At 40.4% G+C, this 24491-nt stretch overlaps 1 protein-coding gene and 1 long non-coding RNA gene across 2 annotated transcripts; one reads left to right on the top strand and one right to left on the bottom strand.

Annotated features, from left to right (window-relative positions):
• The first annotated feature begins 547 nt into the window (after positions 1–547).
• Positions 548–5207, top strand: LOC124009191. The gene is made up of 3 exons (XR_006834238.1): positions 548–749; positions 1068–1147; positions 4240–5207. It is a non-coding gene; the product is annotated as an uncharacterized LOC124009191 (long non-coding RNA).
• Positions 5208–12607: 7400 nt separating this feature from the next.
• On the bottom strand, positions 12608–20106 carry LOC124010015 (neuromedin-U receptor 1-like). Its single transcript, XM_046322317.1, has 3 exons — positions 19718–20106; positions 14806–15714; positions 12608–14235 (listed from the first exon to the last, which is right to left on the bottom strand). Exons 2-3 carry the CDS (start codon positions 15689–15691, stop codon positions 13769–13771), a joined length of 1353 nt encoding a protein of 450 aa, XP_046178273.1. The 5' UTR covers positions 15692–15714; positions 19718–20106; the 3' UTR covers positions 12608–13768.
• Positions 20107–24491: the final 4385 nt, after the last annotated feature.

The raw sequence follows: 24491 nt of genomic DNA, 5'->3' as shown, positions 1-24491 counted from the left end.
GGTGGAAAAGATGTATATGTGCTGTTGTCTAGAATCGGCCCATAGAAAATCTTTTATCAGGATCTCCACAGAACTGGTCCAAAATTGGAGCTGGAAAGTGAGGTAAGACTGTGTTGCACATACAGTATATGTAAACACTGTATGTGTGTGATAAATCTTTGTATTTATAAGGAAAACCTCAGTTGTTGTTTTTCCATGTAACAGATTTACCTTCATTGTCTTTCTTTTTTTCTGTCAGACCATCAATGCCTACATGTTCCATCTGGTGAAGAATTTGAATAGGCAGTCAACCGAGCTGTCGCGTTCTGACCTTAGTTCTTTTGTTATGTCTTTGTTTTAGGTTGGTCAGGGCGTGAGTTGGGGTGGGTTGTCTATGTTAGTTTTTCTATGTTGTGTTTTGCGTTTTGGCCTGGTATGGTTCTCAATCAGAGGCAGGTGTCGTTAGTTGTCTCTGATTGAGAATCATACTTAGGTAGCCTTTTCCCACCTGTGTTTCGTGGGTGATTGTTTTCTGTCTTTTTGTATGTCACCAGACAGGACTGTTTTGGTTCGTGGCATTCTCTTTGTTTTAGTGTTCTGAGTTTATTAAAGACCATCATGAACACGTACCACGCTGCGCATTGGTCCTCCGATCCTTCCTACTCCTCCACCTCAGAAGAGGAGGAAGATGAACGTTACACGAGCAAGATTTCTACATTGACACCTTTGAAATGACTGGCATTTGGGGGAGCAAGAAATCAAAACTTAAGGTTGGATGGATTATTCTTATAATGTCATAATGTATTATATGTAATATTTTACAGATTTTGAACTCAAGCAACTGTATCCTTGCTCTTTCAAATTTGAGACTGATTCAATGATGTACAAGTACATTCATTGGCATCATCAATGAACACAACCACTGGACTGTGATGAAGAGCCGCTAAAGCAGTATTAAGAACTAAGAAATACATACATAATACAGAATATACATGTGAACACATACACACGTGTAAAATGTGTGTGTGCCATATGTGTGAATGTAATATGTGTATATGTATGTGTGTCTGTCTGTCTAAACTTGAAAGGTTATGCTGACAATCCCAAAAGAGGGCTCTGTTCCTCAACCCAATGGGGGAGAGTGCCACAAAGATAAAAAGATGCCAAGGTAAAAACTGCTTTTAATATTTTTTTTACAATGGAATCCATAAAGTCTTTGAAATGTTATACTATTATTAATCTCTGTATTGTAATCATTAAAGTGTTTCAAAATGCTGTATTTTAATAACATATACAGTGGGGCAAAAAAAGTATTTAGTCAGCCACCAATTGTGCAAGTTCTCCCACTTAAAGATGAGAGGCCTGTAATTTTCATCATAGGTACACTTCAACTATGACAGACAAAATGAGAAGAAAAAAATCCAGAATTATATTGTAGGATTTTTAATGAATTTATTTGCAAATTATATTGGAAATAAGTATTTGGTCACCTACAAACAAGCAAGATGTCTGGATCTCACAGACCTGTAACTTCTTCTTTAAGAGGCTCCTCTGTCCTCCACTTGTTACCTGTATTAATGGCATCTGTTTGAACTTTTATCAGTATAAAAGACACCTGTCCACAACCTCAAACAGTCACACTCCAAACTCTACTATGGCCAAGACCAAAGAGCTGTCAAAGGACACCAGAAACAAAATTGTAGGCCTGCACCAGGCTGGGAAGACTGAATCTGCAATAGGTAAGCAGCTTGGTTTGAAGAAACCAACTGTGGGAGCAATTATTAGGAAATGGAAGACATACAAGACCACTGATAATCTCCCTTGATCTGGGGCTCCACGCAAGATCTCATCCCGTGGGGGTCAAAATGATCACAAGAACGGTGAGCAAAAATCCCAGAACCACACGGGGGGACCTAGTGAATGACCTGCAGAGAGCTGGGACCAAAGTAACAAAGCCTACCATCAGTAACACACTACGCCGCCAGGGACTCAAATCCTGCAGTGCCAGACGTGTCCCCCTGCTTAAGCCAGTACATGTCCAGGCCTGTCTGAAGTTTGCTAGAGAGCATTTGGATGATCCAGAAGAAGATTGGCAGAATGTCATATGGTCAGATGAAACCAAACATTGTTGTGTTTGTAGGACAAAGAATGCTGAGTTGCATCCAAAGAACACCATACCTACTGTGAAGCATGGGGGTGGAAACATCATGCTTTGGGGCTGTTTTTCTGCAAAGGGACCAGAACGACTGATCTGTGTAAAGGAAAGAATGAATGAGGCCATGTATCGTGAGATTTTGAGTGAAAACCTCCTTCCATCAGCAAAGGAATTGAAGATGAAACGTGGCTGGGTCTTTCAGCATGACAATGATCCCAAACACACCGCCTGGGCAATGAAGGAGCCAGTCTCCAGATCTCTACCCCATAGAAAATCTTTGGAGGGAGTTGAAAGTCCGTGTTGCCCAGCAACAGCCCCAAAACATCACTGCTCCAGAGGAGATTTGCATGAAGGAATGGGCCAAAATACCAGCAACAGTGTGAAAACCTTGTGAAGATGTACAGAAGACGTTTGACCTCTGTCATTGCCAACAAAGGATATATAACAAAGTATTGAGAAACTTTTGTTATTGACCAAATACTTATTTTCCACCATAATTTGCAAATAAATTAATAAAAAAATCCTACAATGTGATTTTTCTGGAGTCTTTTCCCTCATTTTGTCTGTCATAGTTGAAGTGTACATATGATAAAAATTACAGACCTCTGATCTTTTTAAGTGGAAGAACTTGCACAATTGGTGGCTGACTAAATACTTTTTTGCCCCACTGTATGTTCAGATCATTCCTAAGAGAAGGGGTGTAATATCTCCAGATGGGCATGTGGTACCCTTCCTCACAAATGCCAACAAGATATTTACTGCTTGTGGAGTCTTTGTCTTGAAAGTATGTATAAGAGTATAAGTAATGCACAATTAACCTACTGAAGGTATACTGACTAAAGGGCAAAACAGAACTCTCAAATTATATTATAGCTGTGTCGTTGTATACTTGCAAATTAGAATCTTAAGTGTAACAATTTTGTTGGGAAGACTGAAATGCCCATCAAATGTTTTTCCCAGTTTTCTGAATGTGTTCTGAAGGAGGAGTCGATTGTCATTTCAAATACGGACAAAGATGTTATCATGACAATTGAAATAGCAGTCACTCTCCTCAAACAATGGTATGTTCAATTTCTAATTTAAGATATTGTAGATCAAAAAAAAAAAAACATTTATATGGATCTTTTAATGTTATCTCTGATCCAACTTCTGACTAGATGTCCACTGAAACACAGGTATTTAAATAATTTTGTTACAAGAAACCTATACTATTCCCTTGTTCCGTTCCCTGTTTGCTCTGAAAAATACATGTACAGATGTAAAGACTACTTGAAATTATGTTTTGCTAGATGACCTGAGCCAACTGTGCCACTTCTGTGGGGAGGTGGACAATAATGAGGAAAACATTGGGTAATTGCTTGTTCACTTCCAACGGCACATTTTTGCGAGTACAATTTTGTATAAGCAGTAATATTTCTAGAAGTAGTATTATCCGCTTTGTCTGGAAATGAAATAATTGTAATTCAAGAAAATGTATTTAATGTTTAAAATATCTCAACATTTTTCATCATACATTTCAGAATGGTTGTATATAATAATATAATAATATATATTTAGCCGCTTTTATCCTGCGACTTACAGTCATGTGTTACATTCCACGTATGGGTGGTCCTTTGGCATTACAAGCGCCATGCTCTCCCATCAGACTTGGAACCAGGACGTTATGTTCCACCAGTCCTTTATGAAAACCATCCCATCATTGGAGGATTATGTGTCACGCCCTGGCCTTAGTTATCTATGTTTTCTTTATTATTTTGGTTAGGCCAGGGTGTGAAATGGGTGATTTATTGTGTTTCGTCTTGTCTAAGGGTTTATTAGATTTATGGGGTTGTGTTCAGTGTAGTTGTCTAGGTAAGTCTATGGTTGCCTAGAGTGGTTCTCAATCAGAGGCAGGTGTTTATCGTTGTCTCTGATTGGGAACCATATTTAGGCAGCCATATTCTTGAGGTATATTGTGGGTGATTGTTCCTGTCTCTGTATTTTGCACCAGTTAGGACTGTTTCGGTTTTTCCACGTTTTCTTATTTTGTATAGTGTTCACGTTTTCATCTTTCATTAAAGATGTTTATAAATAATCACCCTGCATTTTGGTCCTCTCCTTCCCAGGAAGAAAACCGTTACATTATGTCTGGCTGCCTGTCAGGACGAGGTTAGGCTTGAGTTCTAGGCAGCAGTATCACCTGGGAGACTAAATGTTCAGTCGAGCTGTTTATCAGCTTTCCAATATTTGTTTGTTTTTTATTGTCTTTTTATATTATATGTATTGTAATTTTATATCTTATTATGCAAAGATCAACATTTGTATTTCCTATTTAATGCCTGTTCTGATCAACTTTCTGTGATGTTTTTGTGTTATTGTGTGATAATATGAGGATTATCTTGATTTTCTTAAACATTACAAAATGAATCTAAGAAATGTTTCTTTATAATCTCAAGAAAACACCCTTGCAGAAATCCTTCCCCCCTTCTAATATCCTTAAACTTGTGGCTAGGTCAAATACTTTCTTTGGCGCACATCAGAGTCAAATAATTTCTATAGAACAAACTTAACATCGGGATAGGCAACCGAAATGAATAATTCATGTGTTATATTAAATATAGGAGGGAGTAAAATGTAGGCAAGCAATAAACATCTCAGAACAACTACTAGTCGAATAAGACATGGGAGAGACGAATTTTGGCAAAGAGATTTATTTATATCCTAATACACTTGAAACAAATAGCCAAACCGAAAATTGCAGACAATACTAGTGCCTCCCAGCGATCCAAACCGTGATAAAATATAAAATGAAACGCAGCCTAACGTGAACATAAATCTCAACTCGCAAGCAAATCGCAGCAATAACGAATTGAATCCATGCGCGCTCATGCGAACGGGGCATTCTGTCAGGTAAAGTTTTTCGGAACAACACCAGGCTTGATGGAAACAGACAATTTGTTCGTTCGACATGGTGAGGTCTTTTTGTGTAGGTGGGATTTTTTTATGTGTTGGTTAAATGTAATATGCAATAAATGGCAGTGGAAACTCCTTTATGCGCAAATATTGCTTTAATAACCCATATCGAAGTAAACTTGGGAGTTGCATGATATGTTGTGTGGTCCTCCCACTACGACTCGGGGGGGGCAGTTTTTAGGCTACAGATGAAATAAGATCAACTTCACAGTGTGGTGAAAGCGCACTTGACGAGCTTGATGCTTGACTCGCCTTTAAATATTGAGGGTCTTATTCTGGTGGCATAATGTTCGATGCCTAGCTGCTGTTAGACAAATACAAATTGTATCGCTCTTATCCATAATAATCTCATAATGTAGAGTAGCCTATCCGCACTACATCTGCGAGCTGTCGGCTAAAGTGCACGTACCAAGACCAGAGTGGGCACGTTTGCTATATAACGCAACAGTGACAACACTATCAATAGCCTTAAATGCAATGGAAACCCATTGAACTTGTATTTTTCATTCTGTACATAGGAATTTAACCGCAAAGTTAATTTAATGTGCAGTATGTCATCACTCATGGACTTTTATCCACGATAAATCAGTTTGATGGAAACACATCGCTGTTGGGGCAATGTGCATATTGTGTTATTGCAGATTTTAGAATATTAGCGTTGAAAATCTGTCACAAATTATGGACCCCTCGCTAATTAAGCAACATAAAGTTGCTGGGTGTCTTTTTATCTCAATGTTTTTAGATTTTGCACTGCAAAGCAACCTGGAACCCGCTGTCAGAAAATGTTTAACTTTTAATTGCCTGAGGAGGAAACATTGCAATGGCCCCATAACTGTCTCTGCCACCACATTAAACATTTGCATTAATTATGCCTGTGTTCAACTACTCATTTATTTATTTTTATTGAACCTTTATTTAACTAGGCAAGTCAGTTAAGAACAAATTCTTATTTACAATGACCAAAAGGCAAAAGGCCTCCTGCCGGGACTGGGGCTGGGATAAAAAAATAAAATTAAAAAATATATACAGTGGGGCAAAAAAGTATTTAGTCAGCCACAAATTGTGCAAGTTCTCCCACTTAAAAATATAGTAGTTGAAGTGTACCTATGAAGAAAATTACAGGCCTCATCTTTTTAAGAGGGAGAACTTGCACAATTGGTGGCTGACCAAATACTTTTTTGCCCCACTGTATATATATATATATATAGTACAAAACACACATGACAGGAGAGACAACATGACATAAAGAGAGACCTAAGACAACGTAGCATGGCAGCAACACATGACAACACAGCATGGTAGCAACACAACATGACAACAACATGGTAGCAACACAACATGGTAACAGCACAACATGGTAACAGCACAAAAAATTGCACAACCATTGGGCACAGACGACATCACAAAGGGAAAGAAGTTAGAGACAACTATACATCACGCAAAGCAGCCACAACTCTCAGTAAGAGTGTCCATGATTGAGACTTTGAATGAAGGGATTGATATAAAACTGTCCAGTTTGAGTGTCTGTTCCAGTTGCTAGCTGCAGCGAGCTGAAAGGACAAGCGACCCAGGGATGTGTGTGCTTTGGAGACCTTTAACAGAATGTAACTGGCAGAACGGGTGTTGTATGTGGAGGATGAGGGCTGCAATAAATATCTCAGTTATTATACTTACAGATTCTCCCTATGGGGGTGTGGCTTTGAATTGTGAAGAATACCCATATATGGAGGTATTAACTCAGGGGCACTGCTGCATTCTGACTCGAATAGATGCTATTATGTTTCATGTAATGAGCTGTTTTAGCTGGAACACAGTTTCAATATAACGGGTCTACACAGACTATTGTAATAGCAAGGGGGTTACAAAGCCACACATATAGAATGTATCTTCTTTAATATTTTTATTCTCACATTAGTGCCTTATGTTGGTGGTTAATTTGTGTCGTGTAAACGTTTGTGGTGGTGTTTGTTTCATAGAGCTCCGAGGGCTCAGGTAGAAAGTTTTATAATGAAGGTTTTCCAGTCATCCGGTTCTTGGAATAGCCCTGCTGGCTCTGATAATATATGCTGTATATATGAGCTTCAATTAAATATTCGGCTCAGCTGCTCTGTAATACCCTTTTCCCACTATCAAGCCAAACTGGACAGTGCTGGCTCTGAGGTCCTTCTTTCAAGTTGTCCATTCCAGCAGTTTCAGCAACTGTTTTGGATGCGCTACCAGGCCAGCCAGTACAGTTCGGCACAACTTAGTAGTGTGATGGGGGTATAAGTACACCTACACAGAGCTGATGGCTCTTCTTGTGGGCACAAAGCAAGTTGATTTACAGTGCCTTCAGAAAATATTCACACCCCTTGACTTTTTCCACATTTTATTGTGTTAGCCTGAAATGTAAATATTTTAAATTGAGATTTTGTGTCACTGATCTACACAAAATAATAATGTCAAAGTGGAATTGTGTTTTTAGACATTTGTACAATAAGTATTCAAACCCTTTTGTTATGGCAGACCTAAATAGAGTGTAAATGTTCAGGAGTAACAAGTCATATAATAAGTTGTATGGACTCATTCTGTGTGCAAAAATAGTGAAAACACGAAAACCACCCAAGGTTGAGCAGTGAATTTCAAATACAGATTCAACCACAAAGACCAGAAAGGTTTTCCAATGCCTCGCAAAGAAGAGCGCCTATTGGTAGATGGGTAAAAATTTAAAAAGCAGACATTGAATATCCCTTTGAGCATGGTGAAGTTATTAATTTCTCTTTGGATGGTGTATCAATACACCCAGTCACTACAAAGATACAGGTGTAACTTGCTAACTCAGTTGCCGGAGAGGAAGGAAACTGCTCAGGAATATCCCCACGAGACCAATGTTGACTTTAAAATAGTCTGGCAATGAAAGTAAAGGGGCTAAATAATTTTGCATGCCCAATTTTTCAGTTTTTGAAATGTTAAAAAAGTTTGAAATATCCAATAAATGTCGTTCCACTTCATGATTGTGTCCCACTTGTTGTTGATTCTTCACAAAAAAATACAGTTTTATATCTTTATGTTTGAAGCCTGAAATGTGGCAAAAGGTAGCAAAATACTTTCGCAAGGCACTGTATGTAAATATTATATTTCTGTATTTCATTGATATTTCTCTGTTTCATATAGATAACATGTGCAAACATGTCTAAAAACATTTTTTGACTTTGTCATTATGGGGTTTTGTGTGTTGATGAGTAAGAAGAAACATATATTTAATACATTTTTTAATTCAGGCTTTAACAACAAAATCAACGAGGCACTGTTCAGAGCTCTGCTTATTACCAGGCAAGAAGGCATTGAAGAACCCCTCCAGGTATAACAATTAAATCCGCAACTGAAGGCAATAAACAACTTCTCTGATAAAAAAAACCCCAGCCTACGTGGCATCGATATTATTCTAGTGTCAAAATTTGCTCAAGTGTAAATAGTACATCGTTTTGAATTTTGCTTTTGACAATGCTCACTTGCCCATTAACACGGGATACCCAGCTGCAGTAATTGCGCTCTATCCAATCCTTCCTCTGCTGCTCGGACATTGTTTACCTAAAACAACACATTGCTCGTTTTGTTACTTGAGAAATACTGTACCAAACACCTTATGTAGATGTAAACTTGCGCGACTAAAATCACTGCAAAAGCCTAACATTTAATTACAGATTTCTTTAGTAATCTTAGTTTCATTCAGACTATTTTAGGCTTTCTTCCTAATGTGTCTCATGGTGGACAAACATCAGTAACTGCCACATCAAACCCCCAAGACTGAAATCAAAATTTTCTTAGTGAGAAACAGAGAAATGCCATGCAGAATTGGTGCATTCAGTCCCCTCTTTTCATTTTTTTTATAGGATTTGAAGAAACTTCTTTCTTTGGCACTAATAAAATTCGAACTTCACCACTGAAGTTTTTATGAACCATTTTGAACACAAGTGTAAGATTATAGAAACAAGGAGAGTGCAATGTCAGGAGATTGTCGATGGTTCCCTGGGATGCAACTATCCCCCATGAATTCTAAAGTTAGCACCTGTGCTGATAATAAGCCTGCGGGAATATATGATTGAATACCTAGTCTCCCTATGAGAGTAATGTTTTTGTAAAAAAAAAAGTGTGTTATTGACACTGTGATGATATTGGGCTTCTGAGTGGTGCAGCGGTCTAAGGTACTGCATCTCAGTGCTAGAGGCATCAATACAGACCCTGGTTTGATCCCGGGCTGTTAAATAAATATTGCCTCTGGACTCCAATTTTGTCTCCAGTGAGTTAACCTATGAATCTCGTAAACAGGACATCGCTTTATCTGATTTACATACAGTTGAAGTCGGAAGTTTACATAAAACCTACATAATACATTTAAACTCAGTTTTTCACAATTCCTTACATTTAATCCTAGTAAAAATTCCCTGTGTTAGGTCAGCTAGGATCACCATTTTATTTTAAGAATGTGAAATGTCAGAATAATAGTAGAGAGAATTATTTATTCCAGCTTTTATTTCTTTCATCTCATTCCCAGTGGGTCAGAAGTTTACATGCACTCAATTAGTATTTGGTAGCATTGCCTTTAAATTATTATTATAATTAAAGTATCTTGGGTCAAACGTTTTGGGTAGCCTTCCACAAGCTTCCCACTATAATTTGGGTGAATTTTGTCCCATTCCTCCTGACAGAGCTGGTGTAACTGAGTCAGGTTTGTAGGCCTCCTTGCTCGCACACGCTTTTTCAGTTCTGCCCAGAAATCTTCTATGGGATTGAGGTCAGGGCTTTGTGATGGCGACTCCAATAGACGCATTTGCGACAAAGCCTTAACTTCCTGACTGATGTCTTGAGATGTTGATTCAATATATCCACATAATTTTCACGGTTGGGGTGGTGTTCTTCGGCTTGCAAGCCTCCCCCTTTTTCCTCCAAACAATGATGGTCATTATGGCCAAACAGTTCTATTTTTGTTTCATCAGACCAGAGGACATTTCTCCAAAAAGTACGATCTTTATCCCCATGTGCAGTTGCAAACCGTAGTCTGGCATTTTTATGGTGGTTTTGGAGCAGTGGCTTCTATGTATAAGACTCATTTTACTGTGGATATAGATACTTTTGTACCTGTTTCCTCCAGCATCGTCACAAGGTCCTTTGCTGTTGTTCTGAGTTTGATTCATCTCTAAGAGACAGAACGCGTCTCCTTCCTGAGCGGTATGACGACTGCTTCAGAACGCGGCTCCATGGTGGTTATACTTGCGTACTATTGTTTGTACAGATGAACGTAGTACCTTCAGGCTTTTGGAAATTGCCCCCAAGGATGAGCCAGGCTTGTGGAGGTCTACAATTGTTTTTCTGAGGTCTTGACTGATTTCTTTTGATTTTCCCATGATATCAAGCAAAGAGGCACTGAGTTTGATGGTAGACCTTGAAATACCTCCAATCGACTAAAATTATGTCAATTAGCCTATCAGAAGCTTCTAAAGCCATATAATTTTCTGTAATGTTCCACGCTGTTTAAAGGCACAATCAACTTAGTGTATGTAAACTCTGACCCACTGGAATTGTGATACAGCAAATTTTTTGTGAAATAATCTGTCTGTAAACAATTGTTGGAAAAATTACTTGTGTCATACACAAAGTCGATGTCCTAACCGACTTGCCAAAACTATAGTGGAGTGGTTGAAAAACGAGTTTTAATGACTCCAACCTAAGTGTATGTAAACTTCCGACTTCAGCTGTATTTCAGCTTAGAAGCTTCTGGAGTTGGTGCCTGTCAATCAATAACACTGACATTCAGTGTATGCAGTCATTATCTTCAGATTAGCAACTTCTGCCAGTTAAGAAAGAGACCGAATATTGCCTCTGGCACTTGAATTTCCAATTTCCCGAACTCTAACAATTAATACACAGATCATTAATCTGTCTTTGATGTTGTTTCTGTATTTGATGTCAGGCTGTCATTGTCAATGGGAGTTTGTTCTCAACTTACCTCTGAAAAAGTAGGTTATAATGATTATGAATCTAATAGATTTTTGACCATATAATGATTTCATTAATCATTGTATCTCCATGTTCATTACATGATTATAATGAGTATGATGCTCATGCGTTCTGACCATTTTCTAAAACTGGCGTGCGCAGAGGTAACCATGCTCCCACCAGACAATCTCAGGATAAATCTTTGAAAGCACCACCTGCACTGCTTTTCAATTCCATTGGATTTTGTCTTGATATTTTTGTATTAAATCCCTTGGTCGCCTCAACTTGTGCCAGTCACTCTTTCTCATCCTTCCCTGTTACTTGTCCCAGACTCCCATTGTAATTCCCAAGTGACTGTAACCACTTGGGAATCGCACGCACGCACACGCACACACGCACACACACACACACACACGACACGCACGCACGCACACACGCACGCACACACGCACGCACGCACACGCACACACACACACACACACACACACACACACACACACACACACACACACTCTCTCTGAGAAGGAGCACTCTACTGTCTACCGCCCCACAGCAGAGTGAAACCAGCAGAGCATTCAGTAAACTCATTACCCCAGATGGCTCAGGGTAAAAAATAATCATCCTGGGAACTTTGGGGGCATTTATACTGTGTCCTCAGTGCTGTCATTCGACCTGACAGATTGTGATTCTGAGATGCTATGATAAGTATGTCATTAACTAGAAAAGTGTTGGTCATTATCTAATAAAATACTTGGTGAGGAGAGATGTCGGTGCTGTCGTTAGCTAGAAAGCTAAAGAAAGTGTTTGTCCACTAATCTACTGGAGAGCAGAACGCTACCGGAGCAGTCAGTAGACTCATCCTGGATGGATCGGGGTAAAATAACGGGGGAACTGTGAGCCATTTGTACTGTGCCCTTAATGCGGTCATTCCATTGAGATTCCACTGATATGCTGCATTAAGCCCAATTCATACCGTGTGTACGTTCCCAAATCACAAACGTCAAGTAGCTACGCAAAATGGCATTGTGTAGCGTTCTTGCGTTGCGTACATGCAGTGTACATTAGGCTTTTTACTACAAGTCAAACAGTGTTGTTGTTATGTATAAAGCTAATGACCTTTTTGGTCTAGTATACTACTTGATTAGGAGAGCAGAAATCCAGCAGAGGTCAAAGGTAAAAGCGGGGGAACTGTGGGACATTTATACTGTTCCCCCAGTGCTGTCATTCAACCGGACAGATTGTGAATACAATTAGCTGTCCCTATATTACATCCTATGGAATATTCTCAGTCACACGGGGAAAGGTCAAGAGAAGTCTTATTCATCTTGAAGGAATGTGTTCCTATCAAACTTGTGGGATCAAACACATATTGGCTTTAGGATATGCCTGTGATGTATTCATTGGTAATCCCCATGCAGTATTTATTTTCTCTTAAGTTTCAATTACACTGTTGCAATTGAATCACGGAAATAACAAAAAATTAAAATAAATTATTTGTCATGCATCTCCTCAATAAAACCATAAAGTTGAAACGTTTTTTTTTGTAATTGTTTTATTTATCCAGGCAAGTCAGTTAAGAACAAATTCTTATTTACAATGGCAGCCTAGTCCGGCCAAACCTGGGCAAATTGTGTGCCGCCCTGTGGGACTCCCAATCACAGCCGGTTGTGATACAGCCTGGATTCGAACCAGGGTGCCTGTAGTGACACCTAAAGCACTGTTTAATGTGCATGCTTTACAATAGGCTTCTTAAAAGCAGTATAATTATTCTTCTGTAAACAATCAAGCCCTTACTAAAACCACATGACAACATGACAGGTATCTCAACTATGTCTCTTTATACTGAAAACATTTGAGACTCTATGGGAGCATGCAAATAATATGATGCACATTGTTTAGCCATGAAAATGTAGGCGAGGCTGAAAACTTTTGTCATTGTAAACATGTTCAATTCTAAATCAGTTTACACAGGAACAAAAGATTGCAGTTTCCAGAAAGCACTTGAAGTTAAAATACTATACATTTTGGAGTAGTACTACAAAGGTACATAACATGTGTTTACCCCCTTTATCCATTTCTTTAAGGATGTTATGCGTAAATCGCATGTCACATTTTCGATTTCTATGAAAGTTGTCTTTTCCATCTCCCATGTAGTGTACTTCCATATTGCCTGTGCTATACATTCATAGTGAGTGGGATTTTGATGGTATAGCTAGTACACATGAGCGGTACAACAACACATTGAAGAAGACAGTTAAGAAGACCGCTACAACCTATAATTGTGCCTCCTGAAACATTTGAACAGACTAAGATATTCAAGCTTCACGGATTACACAGCAATAAGCTCATTTACAAAGCTGGGTATTGTTTCTTTTTCACAGTTCAATTATTAGATCAGCTTTATGAATGATGTGTTCCGCCGGAATATTAATATCCGAACGAAGAACACTTTCATCTGCACAGAATAATCATTTGAATATCCCACAAAACAATTAGTATGTTTGTGGGAAGTTTATTTGAAATGCAAAGCCAAAGGCAACTTTCTCACTGTACACCTTCAATCAGTGATACATTTGTTATTAATCTTGTTTCATTTTGGTATCCCCAGTGAGAATTCTACTCCAAAGTCAAGGCCAAAACTTCAACACTGTTGCTTTCACTCCATCCATACTTTCACTGTACACGTTCATTCAGTCACAAATATGGTCATTTTGGGACCAAATCCTGGTTCTTTTTTGTGCCTCGTTTTGGTACCCCCACCCCCTCACCCATATCTAATCTGGGCTTGTGTTGGCATATACAGGCTGGTGGTGGGAGTATACGTACACGTGGTGCTCCTCTCTGTCTGGGGTGATTCTCTCTGGGGTCCCATTGTGTTGCGGCAGTACTACGCAGGGTCAGTTGGGTGCAGCCGGAGGTCAGCCGGTGCACGTGACCACCACATGGGCCGTAGCGACACGTGACCTGCCGGAACATCTCCCGGAAGCGGGTGGACATGAGGCTGTAGAGGATGGGGTTGACCGCCGAGCTGAGGTAGAAGAAGACCCCGGAGACGATGTGGACGTACTCGAAGACCAGGTGGTGGTGGCCAGTCCAGGAGTTTATGAAGCTCCACATGAGGCGGTCAATGTGGAAGGGAGCCCAGCAGATGCCGAAGACTATCACCAGTACGCCTGTTGGGGAGGCGGACAGTTAGATGGACTGATGGATGGACAGACAAGCAAGCTGACGGAGAGGCAGACAGACAGATGCAGACAGACAGGCAAGTGGACAGGAGAATAGAAGAAAATACATTTGCAGACATTGAGAACAAGACATGTTTACGTGACAATAAACATATTCAGAAACTAATATATTGGTTTGTATCCTCAGCACAGAATTTTAAGTCCAAATTCAAAAGAGATCGGTCTATAATTTGTCACTTTCCTGAACATCTTATCATCTGAAAGCAAGAGCAATATTTAAGTAACAATGGACCCGATTAGGAACTAATCTTTTAGTCTGTATTTCAGAAAACACCTTGAAATCCCAATTCAATTGAGATATCGGGCTATAATTTGTAATTTCCTCTTATCTCCTCTCAACCCTTCTGGTACTGTAGAGAAAGTGGGTGAGGACTTACACAGCATCTTGCTAATTAAAATAGTTTTAAATCACAATTGAATATAGATATACAGTAGGTCTATAATCGGCACATGTCCAGGACATTCTGGTACTATAGCGACAGTGGATGTGAAACTCACATAGCATTTTGGTGACCTGACGGTGGCGTGCCGTCTGCTGCTGCCTGTGGACACTCCAGTGGCTGTCAGAACCAAAACTCGGCCCGGTCCCCAGCCCCTGCATGCCACTCTCCATCCTCAACTGCAGGCCAATGCGAAGGTACAGCCCGGTGATGATGAGCATGGGCAGCAGGAAGAAGACCAGCGTGGTCACCTGGATAATCAGGTTGTATATCCACCGGGGCTTCACCATCATGCAGATGGTCGACTCTGGGAATTGGCGCCCGAACCGGGTTCCTAGCACGGCCACCCCATGGAGGCTGGTGTTGGGCACGGCGCACGCCATGGACATGGCCCACAGCATCAGGATGACGTGCTTGGCGTGGGCACGAGTGGCGACGTGCTTGACCTTGAGCGGGTGTATCACGGCGATGTATCGCTCCACGCTCAGCACTGTTATAATGAGGATGGACGCAAAGCAGACAGTCTCGAACAGGAAGGTCTTGAAGTAGCAGCCGCCCGCACCGAACAGGAACGGGTAGCTGCTCCACATCTCATAGAGTTCCAATGGCATACCCAGGACTAGGACCAATAAGTCGGACACGGCCAGACTGAACAGGTAGTAGTTGGTTGGCGTCCGCATCACCTTGTTGCGCACGATGACGCTGCAGGTGAGCATGTTCCCAAACAATCCCACAATGAAGATGATGAGGAAGGTAATGCAGACAGGCAGGAACATGGGTGACCGCCGGAAGCCTAGAAACTTCTCCAGGTACTGACTCCGACTCAGGCACATGTCCTCCATGTCATCAGTACTGATGTTGCCCAGAGCCCAGGACAAATTCCAACCCAGCTGGTCAGGAGTGGTGGCAGGTAGACCCAGAGAGGAACAGTTATACTGAGCCATTGTGGTTTATGGGGACACAACACCTGAGGGGGAGAATGGAAAGAATGAATGGAAAGAATAGGAACGAAAGTTTTTGCTGGTCTCAGTGTAGGTGACAGTTAGTTTAACTGCAGTCTGAACTAACAACATCTAGCAGTTTTTGAATAACCTTGTTAATGATATTTGCCCGCTGCAAATGGAAATGAGAGCTTTGGGGAGACTGAAATGGATTGAAATGGGTGATTGAAATGGATGTCACATGCAGTCAAGTCCAAAATAATTGGCACCCTTGATTAAGATGAGCAACAACAACAAAAAATGGTATAGTAAAGTAAATATCACAACTACCGAGCTATATTATAGGCTCAAATTGGAAAATTACATTATTTTAAACAAATACAATTGCTCGGAGAAATAGATTGTGTTTCACAAGTACTGTATATATTTTAAAGAGGGGTCAAAATTATTTAGCCAAAAACCTGTGGATCTTCCAGCAAGACAATAATGCCAAGCACACATCAAAATCCACAAAGAAATGGTTAATTGACCACAAAATCAACATGTTGCAATGGCCATCTCAGTCTCCTGACATGAGCCCCTTTGAAACCCTGTTGTTTGAATTGAAGAGAGCAGTCCATAAGCGCACATGAACGATTTCAAGGATCTGGAAATATTCTGTATGGAGGATTGATCTAAGATCCCTCCCCCACAGCTTGGCTAAACTACTGAGACTAATTCAGTCCAACCAACTACTACACTCCCCCATTAAAATTCATATAAACTTCAAGGTTATTAGCTATATGTAATGCTTGTCGTCTGGGGAAAGAGAGGAGGACCACAAGGTGCAGCGTGGTAAGTGTTCATATTATATAATGAAATATGCAACACTAGACAAACAAACCGTCCTGAAAGGTGAAACAAAAACACTAAACAGGAAACAACCACCCCCAAAACACAATGGAAAACCGGCTGCCTAAATATGGTTCTCAATCAGGGACAACGATTGACAGCTGCCTCTGATTGAGAACCATACCAGGCCAAACACAGAAATAGAAAATCATAGACAAACTAACATAGACAACCCACCCAACTCACGCCCTGACCAGACTAAAACAAATGACAAAACAAAGGAACTAAGGTCAGAACGTGACTCTATAGGAAGTATTAAAATATAAAGATGAATATGGGAATACAAATATGCCTTCTACTGTATTATTTGTACGGCATAAATGCATACATTATTCATTTGGACATTCTCTTAGTGATACATGTACTACATATAGTTTTGAACATATAGCTATTTTTGAGAGGGAACAAATAGTTACTTGGGAGGTGACAACTACTTGAATGCAGATCCAAAAAAGTACTACTTTTCACATCTATTTGAATACAGATCTGAGAACGTGACTACTTTTCAAAACTATTTGAATACAAATCTGAGAAAGCAACTCCTTAAAACAAAAATATTTGAATACAGATCTCGGGAATGTACTACTTTTCAGAAACTATTGGCCTTCAACTAATGGCAGGGCTCTATCTGGAGCTGCATGTTGAAGATAGAAATATCACGAATAGCAAGCACAATCTCCTATACAATTCCAATCTATCTGACAGTCATATTTGATCTACACAATACAGTTATTAATACATTACTGCATGATTGTAAATATCCAAATCCCTGAATATCCATTAACCCAGGTGTGCATAATCAAGTCAAACCAATGAACCAATGATATTTTGTACAGACAGATAAGTTGTGACGCTCAACTACTGTATGACTCGTTCAACATGCCACTGAAAAGGTAAAACGTTGGAATGAATTGAATGATACCTGAACATTCTGCAGAGACATTCAAAAGACACTTGCAAACAGCAAGTTGGACGCTTAGCAAAAACAACTTTGAAACTCTGTGTCCATCTGAGGACAAGTGTTCTTGTTTCAAACACACAAACGATACCATCTTTAAAGGGATAGATTACTCAGAATACAAAAAAACTAACATGATTCTGCACCTACTTTGGCTTTAGCAGATTCAAGGAAGCAGTTTATGGATATTTAGTTTCCTTTCAACATTTAATAGCCATATTGTTACTGTTCGCATGCTCAGTAACACTTAACATTAAACTGTTCTTGTGTCTGTGTAATAAAACTGTAATGACTTTTAACCAACATTTTATTAGCTTGTTGAGACATCATACTTTGGCAATTGCATTTTAGCCTAATGAGCTGAGAGTTTTTGTACGTACTGTATACAAGAGGAATAGGCACTGTTCCTTATTCCACTTGTGTAATAACTCCACTATTATGCAGTTATCAAGCAATTTCCAAAGTCCAAGGTAACAACAATGTTGCTATTGTAATAATCATAAATTTACTACACATAAGAACTTGATGTGAAGTGTTATTGCCTTTTGTCTTACTCATTATGAAAATCTATATTTTTTGTCATTTTGAAGCTAGAAAAGTGTTTTTTTTAAAGTTGAGGTGATTCCATGTCACACATTTATTTAATTCAAGGCTATAGGCTATATTAAGAGTCACATCTGAGAGCCCTGGGAGGCAACCCATCTTTCTAGAGAGAGTATATTTGTACTATGAAGCGAAATTATCTATATTTTAACAAATCTTTATATATGAAGTATATATAGAGTACCAGTTAAAAGTTTGGACATGCCTACTCATTCAAGGGTTTGTCTAATATTTGTAATATTTTCTACATTGTAGAATAATGGTGAAGACAATAAAATGATCAAATTACATATATGGAATCATGTAGTAACCAAAAAAGTGTTAAACAAATCAAAATATATGTAATAATTTAGATTATTTTAGTTTATTTCTCAGTTGTTGAATCTTGTTATGTTCATATAAATATTTACACATTTTTATTTATTTATTTATTTCACCTTTATTTAACCAGGTAGGCAAGTTGAGAACAAGTTCTCATTTACAATTGCGACCCGGCCAAACATGTTAAGTTTGCTGAAAATAAACGCAGTTGACAGTGAGAGGACGTTTCTTTTTTTGCTGAGTTTAGAAGATAGCCCTATTTGGTAAAAGACCAAGTCCATATAATGGCAAGAACAGCTCAAATAAGCAAAGAGAAATGACAGTCCATCATTACTTTAAGACATGAAGGTCAGTCAATCCAGAACATTTCCAGAACTTCAATTTTTTCAATTTTTTTTTCAAGTGCAAAAACCATCAAGCGCTATGATGAAACTGGCTCTCATGAGGACCGCCATAGCAAGAGAAGACCCAGAGTTTATTAGAGTTACCAGGTTACTTTGAAGAATCTCAAATATAAAATATTTTGATTTGTTTAACACTTTTTTTGGTTAGTACATGATTCCATAAGTGTTATTTCATAGTTTTAATATCTTCACTATTATTCTACAATGTAGAAAGTAGTAAAAATAAAGACAAATCCTTGAATGAGTAGGTGTGTGCAAACTTTTGACTGGTACTGTATGTGTGTGTAATAATATTTCACATCATTTTATCGGTGTTGTGTGTTTGCGCACATGCCACGCATTGAAGAATTGCAAATCCATTGTGTAAGGCAATGGAGTTTGCGTTGCGAATCATTCCGATGAGACGTGTCCATATATTGGTATTTTACGGCCACCTATCAGTCAGTAACTGTGGATGCTACATCCGTCCATGACTGAGATGAGTTGAGCAGTGTGTCATTTTGGGTCACGGATGAAACATTCCACCGTCGGAGGCTATCGCTTGTGTATCTTGACTACATTGGTGTCTACGTTTGGTGGAAATAGTTGGGTAATTTCGATGAATGTTGTTGGAGCTGTTGTGTGTTGTGAATCTGGCTTTGATAATAGCCAGTACCTACCCAGGCACCGACCTCACCGTATGTCACTGCAAAAAGGGAACATTACTCTCTTTGTCTACCAAGAACCACCGATGGACACTAATGCAACTTGGATTTGTGTATGGACGTTAGTTTATAATAAGTATTCTCGGTAGTCATTATGGAAATGTCCTTCTCTACTCATTTGCCATTGATGTAAAGATGGAAAACTCACCTAGTCCTTTTTAAATGTTCTCTTCTTATTCCTCTTCAGACATGGATGTAAACGAGAGGGGGGGGGGAGGTTGCGAATCAGCGTTCATCAATTGTCCTCCGCTGCTTCATTTTCAACATTGCAACGAGTCCGTACTTCTGTACTTTTGTCTGTTTGGTTCCCCGTGTTCATACCTCTTGAACAGCCGTAGTGAAGACTGAGTGCTGCTCTCTGCTCTCAGTCTTTATGAACTGGAGAGCTAAGAGCCAAAAGGAATCTCACTCTCTCTCCCGCTCTCTCGCTCTCTCTCGCTCTCTCATTCTTCTCCGTTGTTAGAGTAAATGATGCTCAGCTCTCTATAACCTTCTCCTCTCTCTGGTCTCATCCTCTATGTACAGTCAGATCCATAATTATTGGCACCCTTGATAAAGATGATCAAAATATTTCAATTAAATAAACAATACAAATTCTGAGCAATATTGTGTGTTCAGAAATATGTATAAAACAGTATTTTATGTAAATACAACTGCTCAGAGAAAGACGTTTTGTATACAAAGTTAAACAAAACGTTTCAAAAAGAAAGGGATCAAAATGATTGACACCGCTGTTTTCAATACATAATCTTTCCACATCCTTGACATCCTTCGTCTGCGTTTATGGGCTGCCTTCTTCAATTCAAACCACAGGTTTTTTAATGGGGTTCAAGTCCAAAGTGAACCGTGGTCTTAAGATCCCTTAAGAGGCTTCCGGCAGGCATTTGAGACAACAGAAAAACAGGAAAAGAGATAGACAGGATACTTTTTTAGTAGCTATAGACTTGATAAGAGGTTATTGTATAAGGACATTTCTGGCATTGTGATATGTCATCCCTAGCCTGTTTAAACCAGACCAATGGTGAGCGCAGTGTTCATTCTGGTTAAACCAGACCAATGGTGAGCGCAGCGTTCAGTCTGGTTCAACTAGACCAATGGTGAGCGCAGCTTTCAGTCTGGTTCAACCAAACCAATGGTGAGCGCAGCGTTCAGTCTGGTTCAAAAAGACCAATGGTGAGCGCAGTGTTCAGTCTGGTTCAACCAAACCAATGGTGAGCGAAGTGTACAGTCTGGTTCAACTAGACCAATGGTGAGCGCAGTGTTCAGTCTGGTTCAACCAGACCAATGGTGAGCGCAGTGTTCAGTCTGGTTCAACTAGACCAATGGTGAGCGCAGCGTTCAGTCTTGTTCAACTAGACCAATGGTGAGCGCAGCGTTCAGTCTGGTTCAAAAAGACCAATGGTGAGCGCAGTGTTCAGTCTGGTTCAACAGACCTGGTTCAACTCAGTTCAACCAAACCAATGGTGAGCGCAGCGTTCAGTCTGGTTCAACCAGACCAATGGTGAGCGCAGCATTAAGTCTGGTTCAACTAGACCAGGGGTGTCAAAGTCAAATGGACGGAGGGCCAAATAAAAAATTTAGCTACAAGCCGAGGGCCGGACTGTTCGAATGTTCATTGAAAAAATTTTAAATGACGCATATAGTCTAGTGAACCTAATTGAACCTACTGAAAACCTAACAAATATATTCCAATATGATCAGATAAATAAAGCAATATTTTCTTATGGCTCTGTCAGTAATCTTTAATTTTCAACAGACACAAAAGACAAATTTCCTTTATATAAAAATCCCCATAACATGAACATTAAATGAAAGAAACCGGTATTCAAGGCACCATCAGTAGCCTATATTTTCTATTTTAGCAAAAGTGGGCTAAATTTACTTCAAAGAAAAAAACAATAATAGCAATTTTCTATCATCCACTCAACTGAAATATTTTTAAAATATAATTGGATTGAAATACAATAAAATAAAGTGCAAAAATCTATTAATCAAAAACAACACTTTGTTTAAGGAGAAGTAACATGCAGTGAAAACAAATATTAAACTTTAACTTTTAAACTTGAACTGAGTAAAAACTCTAAATATGTGATTGCACAGTAATGTTCACTTGTTTGAGGTTGAGGGTGATACTTGGTGGTGTCCCATCTTTTCCACAAGTTCATCAATGTTCGGGGTAAGGCTCTGAGCTGAGGAAATCCTCAGAATTGAGTGGAGGTGTTCAGCAGTAAGTCGACTTCTGTGTGATGTTTTGTTCAAGTTCATCAAAGAAAACAGTTGTTCACACAGGTATGTGCTGCCAAACATAGACAACGTTTGAGCAGCCTGGATGCGCAGCTGGGGCATTGTGTCGGGGAGGAAACGGGCGAACTCCGCAGCACCCACTGCCGCATATTTTGCCCTCAGTGCATCATTGCATTGGAGGTCAATCAACTCCATTTGGAGGTTTGGTGGTGAGCTTTCCACGTCAACAGCAAATGGGTTACCGAGCAGTTCCAACCTGCTTTTTTGTGCTTCAAAGTCAGCAAATCGGCGTCGAAAGTCAGCGGCAAGCATACCTATTTTATCAGCCAACTGTGCGCTCGGGAACGCACTGGTAGAGAGCTTCTCTTTCATGGTCTGGCAGCTGGGAAAGTGGCTCAAATTTTCTTTCCGCATCTGCGTCTCCCACAGAGTCAGTTTGGTTTTAAATGCCTTCACTGTACTGTACATATCAGAGATGACACGATCCCGACCCTGCAGCTGCAAGTTCATTGCATTCAGATGACTCGTAATGTCACACAGAAAAGCCATTTCACACAGAAACATTTCGTCTCGGAGTTGTGTTGTGTCTTTCCCTTTGCTGTCCAAGAACAGACAAATCTCCTCACGAAGCTCGAAACATCTTTGAAGCACCTTTCCCTGGCTTAGCCATCGCACCTCTGTGTGATAAGGCAAATCACCATGCTCCGTTTCTAACTCCGTCAGAAATGCCTTGAACTGGCGGTGATTCAAACCTTTGGCTCTGATAAAGTTAACTGTGCGCGTGATGATGCTCATTACATGCTCCATTTTCAAGGCTTTACCGCACAACGCTTCCTGGTGTATGATACAATGATAAGCTGTCAGCTCACCTGTCGCGTTTTCCTCTTGCATCTTTTCCCGTATCTTCGCCACCAGTCCGCTCCTGTGTTCACACATCGCAGGTGCTCCGTCGGTTGTCAAACCCACGAGTTTTTCCCAAGGCAGCTCCATCTCATTTACACATCTTGACACCTCTTCATACAAATCATGCCCCGTAGTTGTGCCATGCATAGGACGTAAAGCCAAAAACTCCTCTGTCACGCTTAGGCTGGAGTCCACTCCGCGGATGGAAATTGACAACTGGGCAATGTCAGAAATGTCGGTGCTCTCATCCACAGCCAAGGAATATGCAATGAAATCTTTTCCCTTTTTCACAAGCTGCTCTTTTAGATTGATGGACAACTGGTCTACTCTCTCGGCAATGGTGTTTCTGCTCAGACTCACATTTAAAAAGAGTTGCCTTTTTTCTGGGCAAACTTCGTCACAAACTTTAATCATGCAGTTTTTGATGAAATCCCCCTCCGTAAATGGCCGGGCTGATTTAGCGATCTCTTCTGCCAAAATAAAACTGGCCTTGACAGCAGCCTGGCCTTGTGATTTGGCTTTTTTGAACAGAGCCTGTCGAGATTTGAGGCCTCGTTTTAATTCCTCTGCCTTTTGTAGCCTTTGTTCCATGTCCATATTCTTGTTTTTGTCCGCGTGTTTCTTTTCATAATGTCGTCTCAGATTATACTCTTTCAGTACCGCCACACTTTCTCCACACAGAAGACACACAGGTTTTCCAGCTACCTCCGTGAACAAATACTCCGACTCCCACCTTGTTTGAAACCCCCGGTTCTCAGTGTCCACCTTCCGTTTTGCCATTTTTGATGGGTATCTGAAAGTTAATTTTACTGTGATGCTGACAACTGCTGTGCCAATAAATATTGAAATGAAGCAGCCTACTGCTCGGTGCGTCACCGTTGCATTGTGGGAAATGTAGTATTGGTGCGTGTAAAAGATCTGCGGGCTGCCGGCTTGCTGCGGTCTGCGGGCCGGTTCTAATAATAAATCAAGATCATCCCAGGGGCCGTAAAAAACCTTCTCGCGGGCCGGATGTGGCCCGCGGGCCTTGACTCTGACATATGTGAACTAGACCAATGGTGAGCGCAGCGCTCAGTCTGGTTCAACTAGACCAATGGTGAGCGCAGTGTTCAGTCTGGTTCAACTAGACCAATGGTGAGCGCAGCGCTCAGTCAGGTTCAACTAGACCAATGGTGAGCGCAGTGTTCAGTCTGGTTCAACCAAACCAATGGTGAGCGCAGCGTTCAGTCTGGTTCAACTAGACCAATGGTGAGCGCAGCGTTCAGTCTGGTTCAACCAAACCAATGGTGAGCGCAGCGTTCAGTCTGGTTCAAAAAGACCAATGGTGAGCGCAGTGTTCAGTCTGGTTCAACTAGACCCATGGTGAGCGTAGTGTTCAGTCTGGTTCAAAAAGACCAATGGTGAGCGCAGTGTTCAGTCTGGTTCAACTAGACCAATGGTGAGCGCAGCGTTCAGTCTGGTTCAACCAAACCAATGGTGAGCGCAGCGTTCAGTCTGGTTCAACTAGACCAATGGTGAGCGCAGCGTTCAGTCTGGTTCAACCAGACCAATGGTGAGCGCAGCATTAAGTCTGGTTCAACTAGACCAATGGTGAGCGCAGTGTTCAGTCTGGTTCAACTAGACCAATGGTGAGCGCAGCGCTCAGTCTGGTTCAACTAGACCAATGGTGAGCGCAGTGTTCAGTCTGGTTCAACCAAACCAATGGTGATGTTCAGTCTGGTTCAACTAGACCCGTTCAGTCTGGTTCAACTAGACCTGAGCGCAGCGTTCAGTCT

This window comes from Oncorhynchus gorbuscha, linkage group LG22 (genome assembly GCF_021184085.1).
Source record: "Oncorhynchus gorbuscha isolate QuinsamMale2020 ecotype Even-year linkage group LG22, OgorEven_v1.0, whole genome shotgun sequence".
NCBI classification, from domain to species: Eukaryota; Metazoa; Chordata; class Actinopteri; order Salmoniformes; family Salmonidae; genus Oncorhynchus; species Oncorhynchus gorbuscha.
Note: the sequence above shows the minus strand (reverse complement) of the source record. Positions and strands in the feature narration are given on the sequence as shown.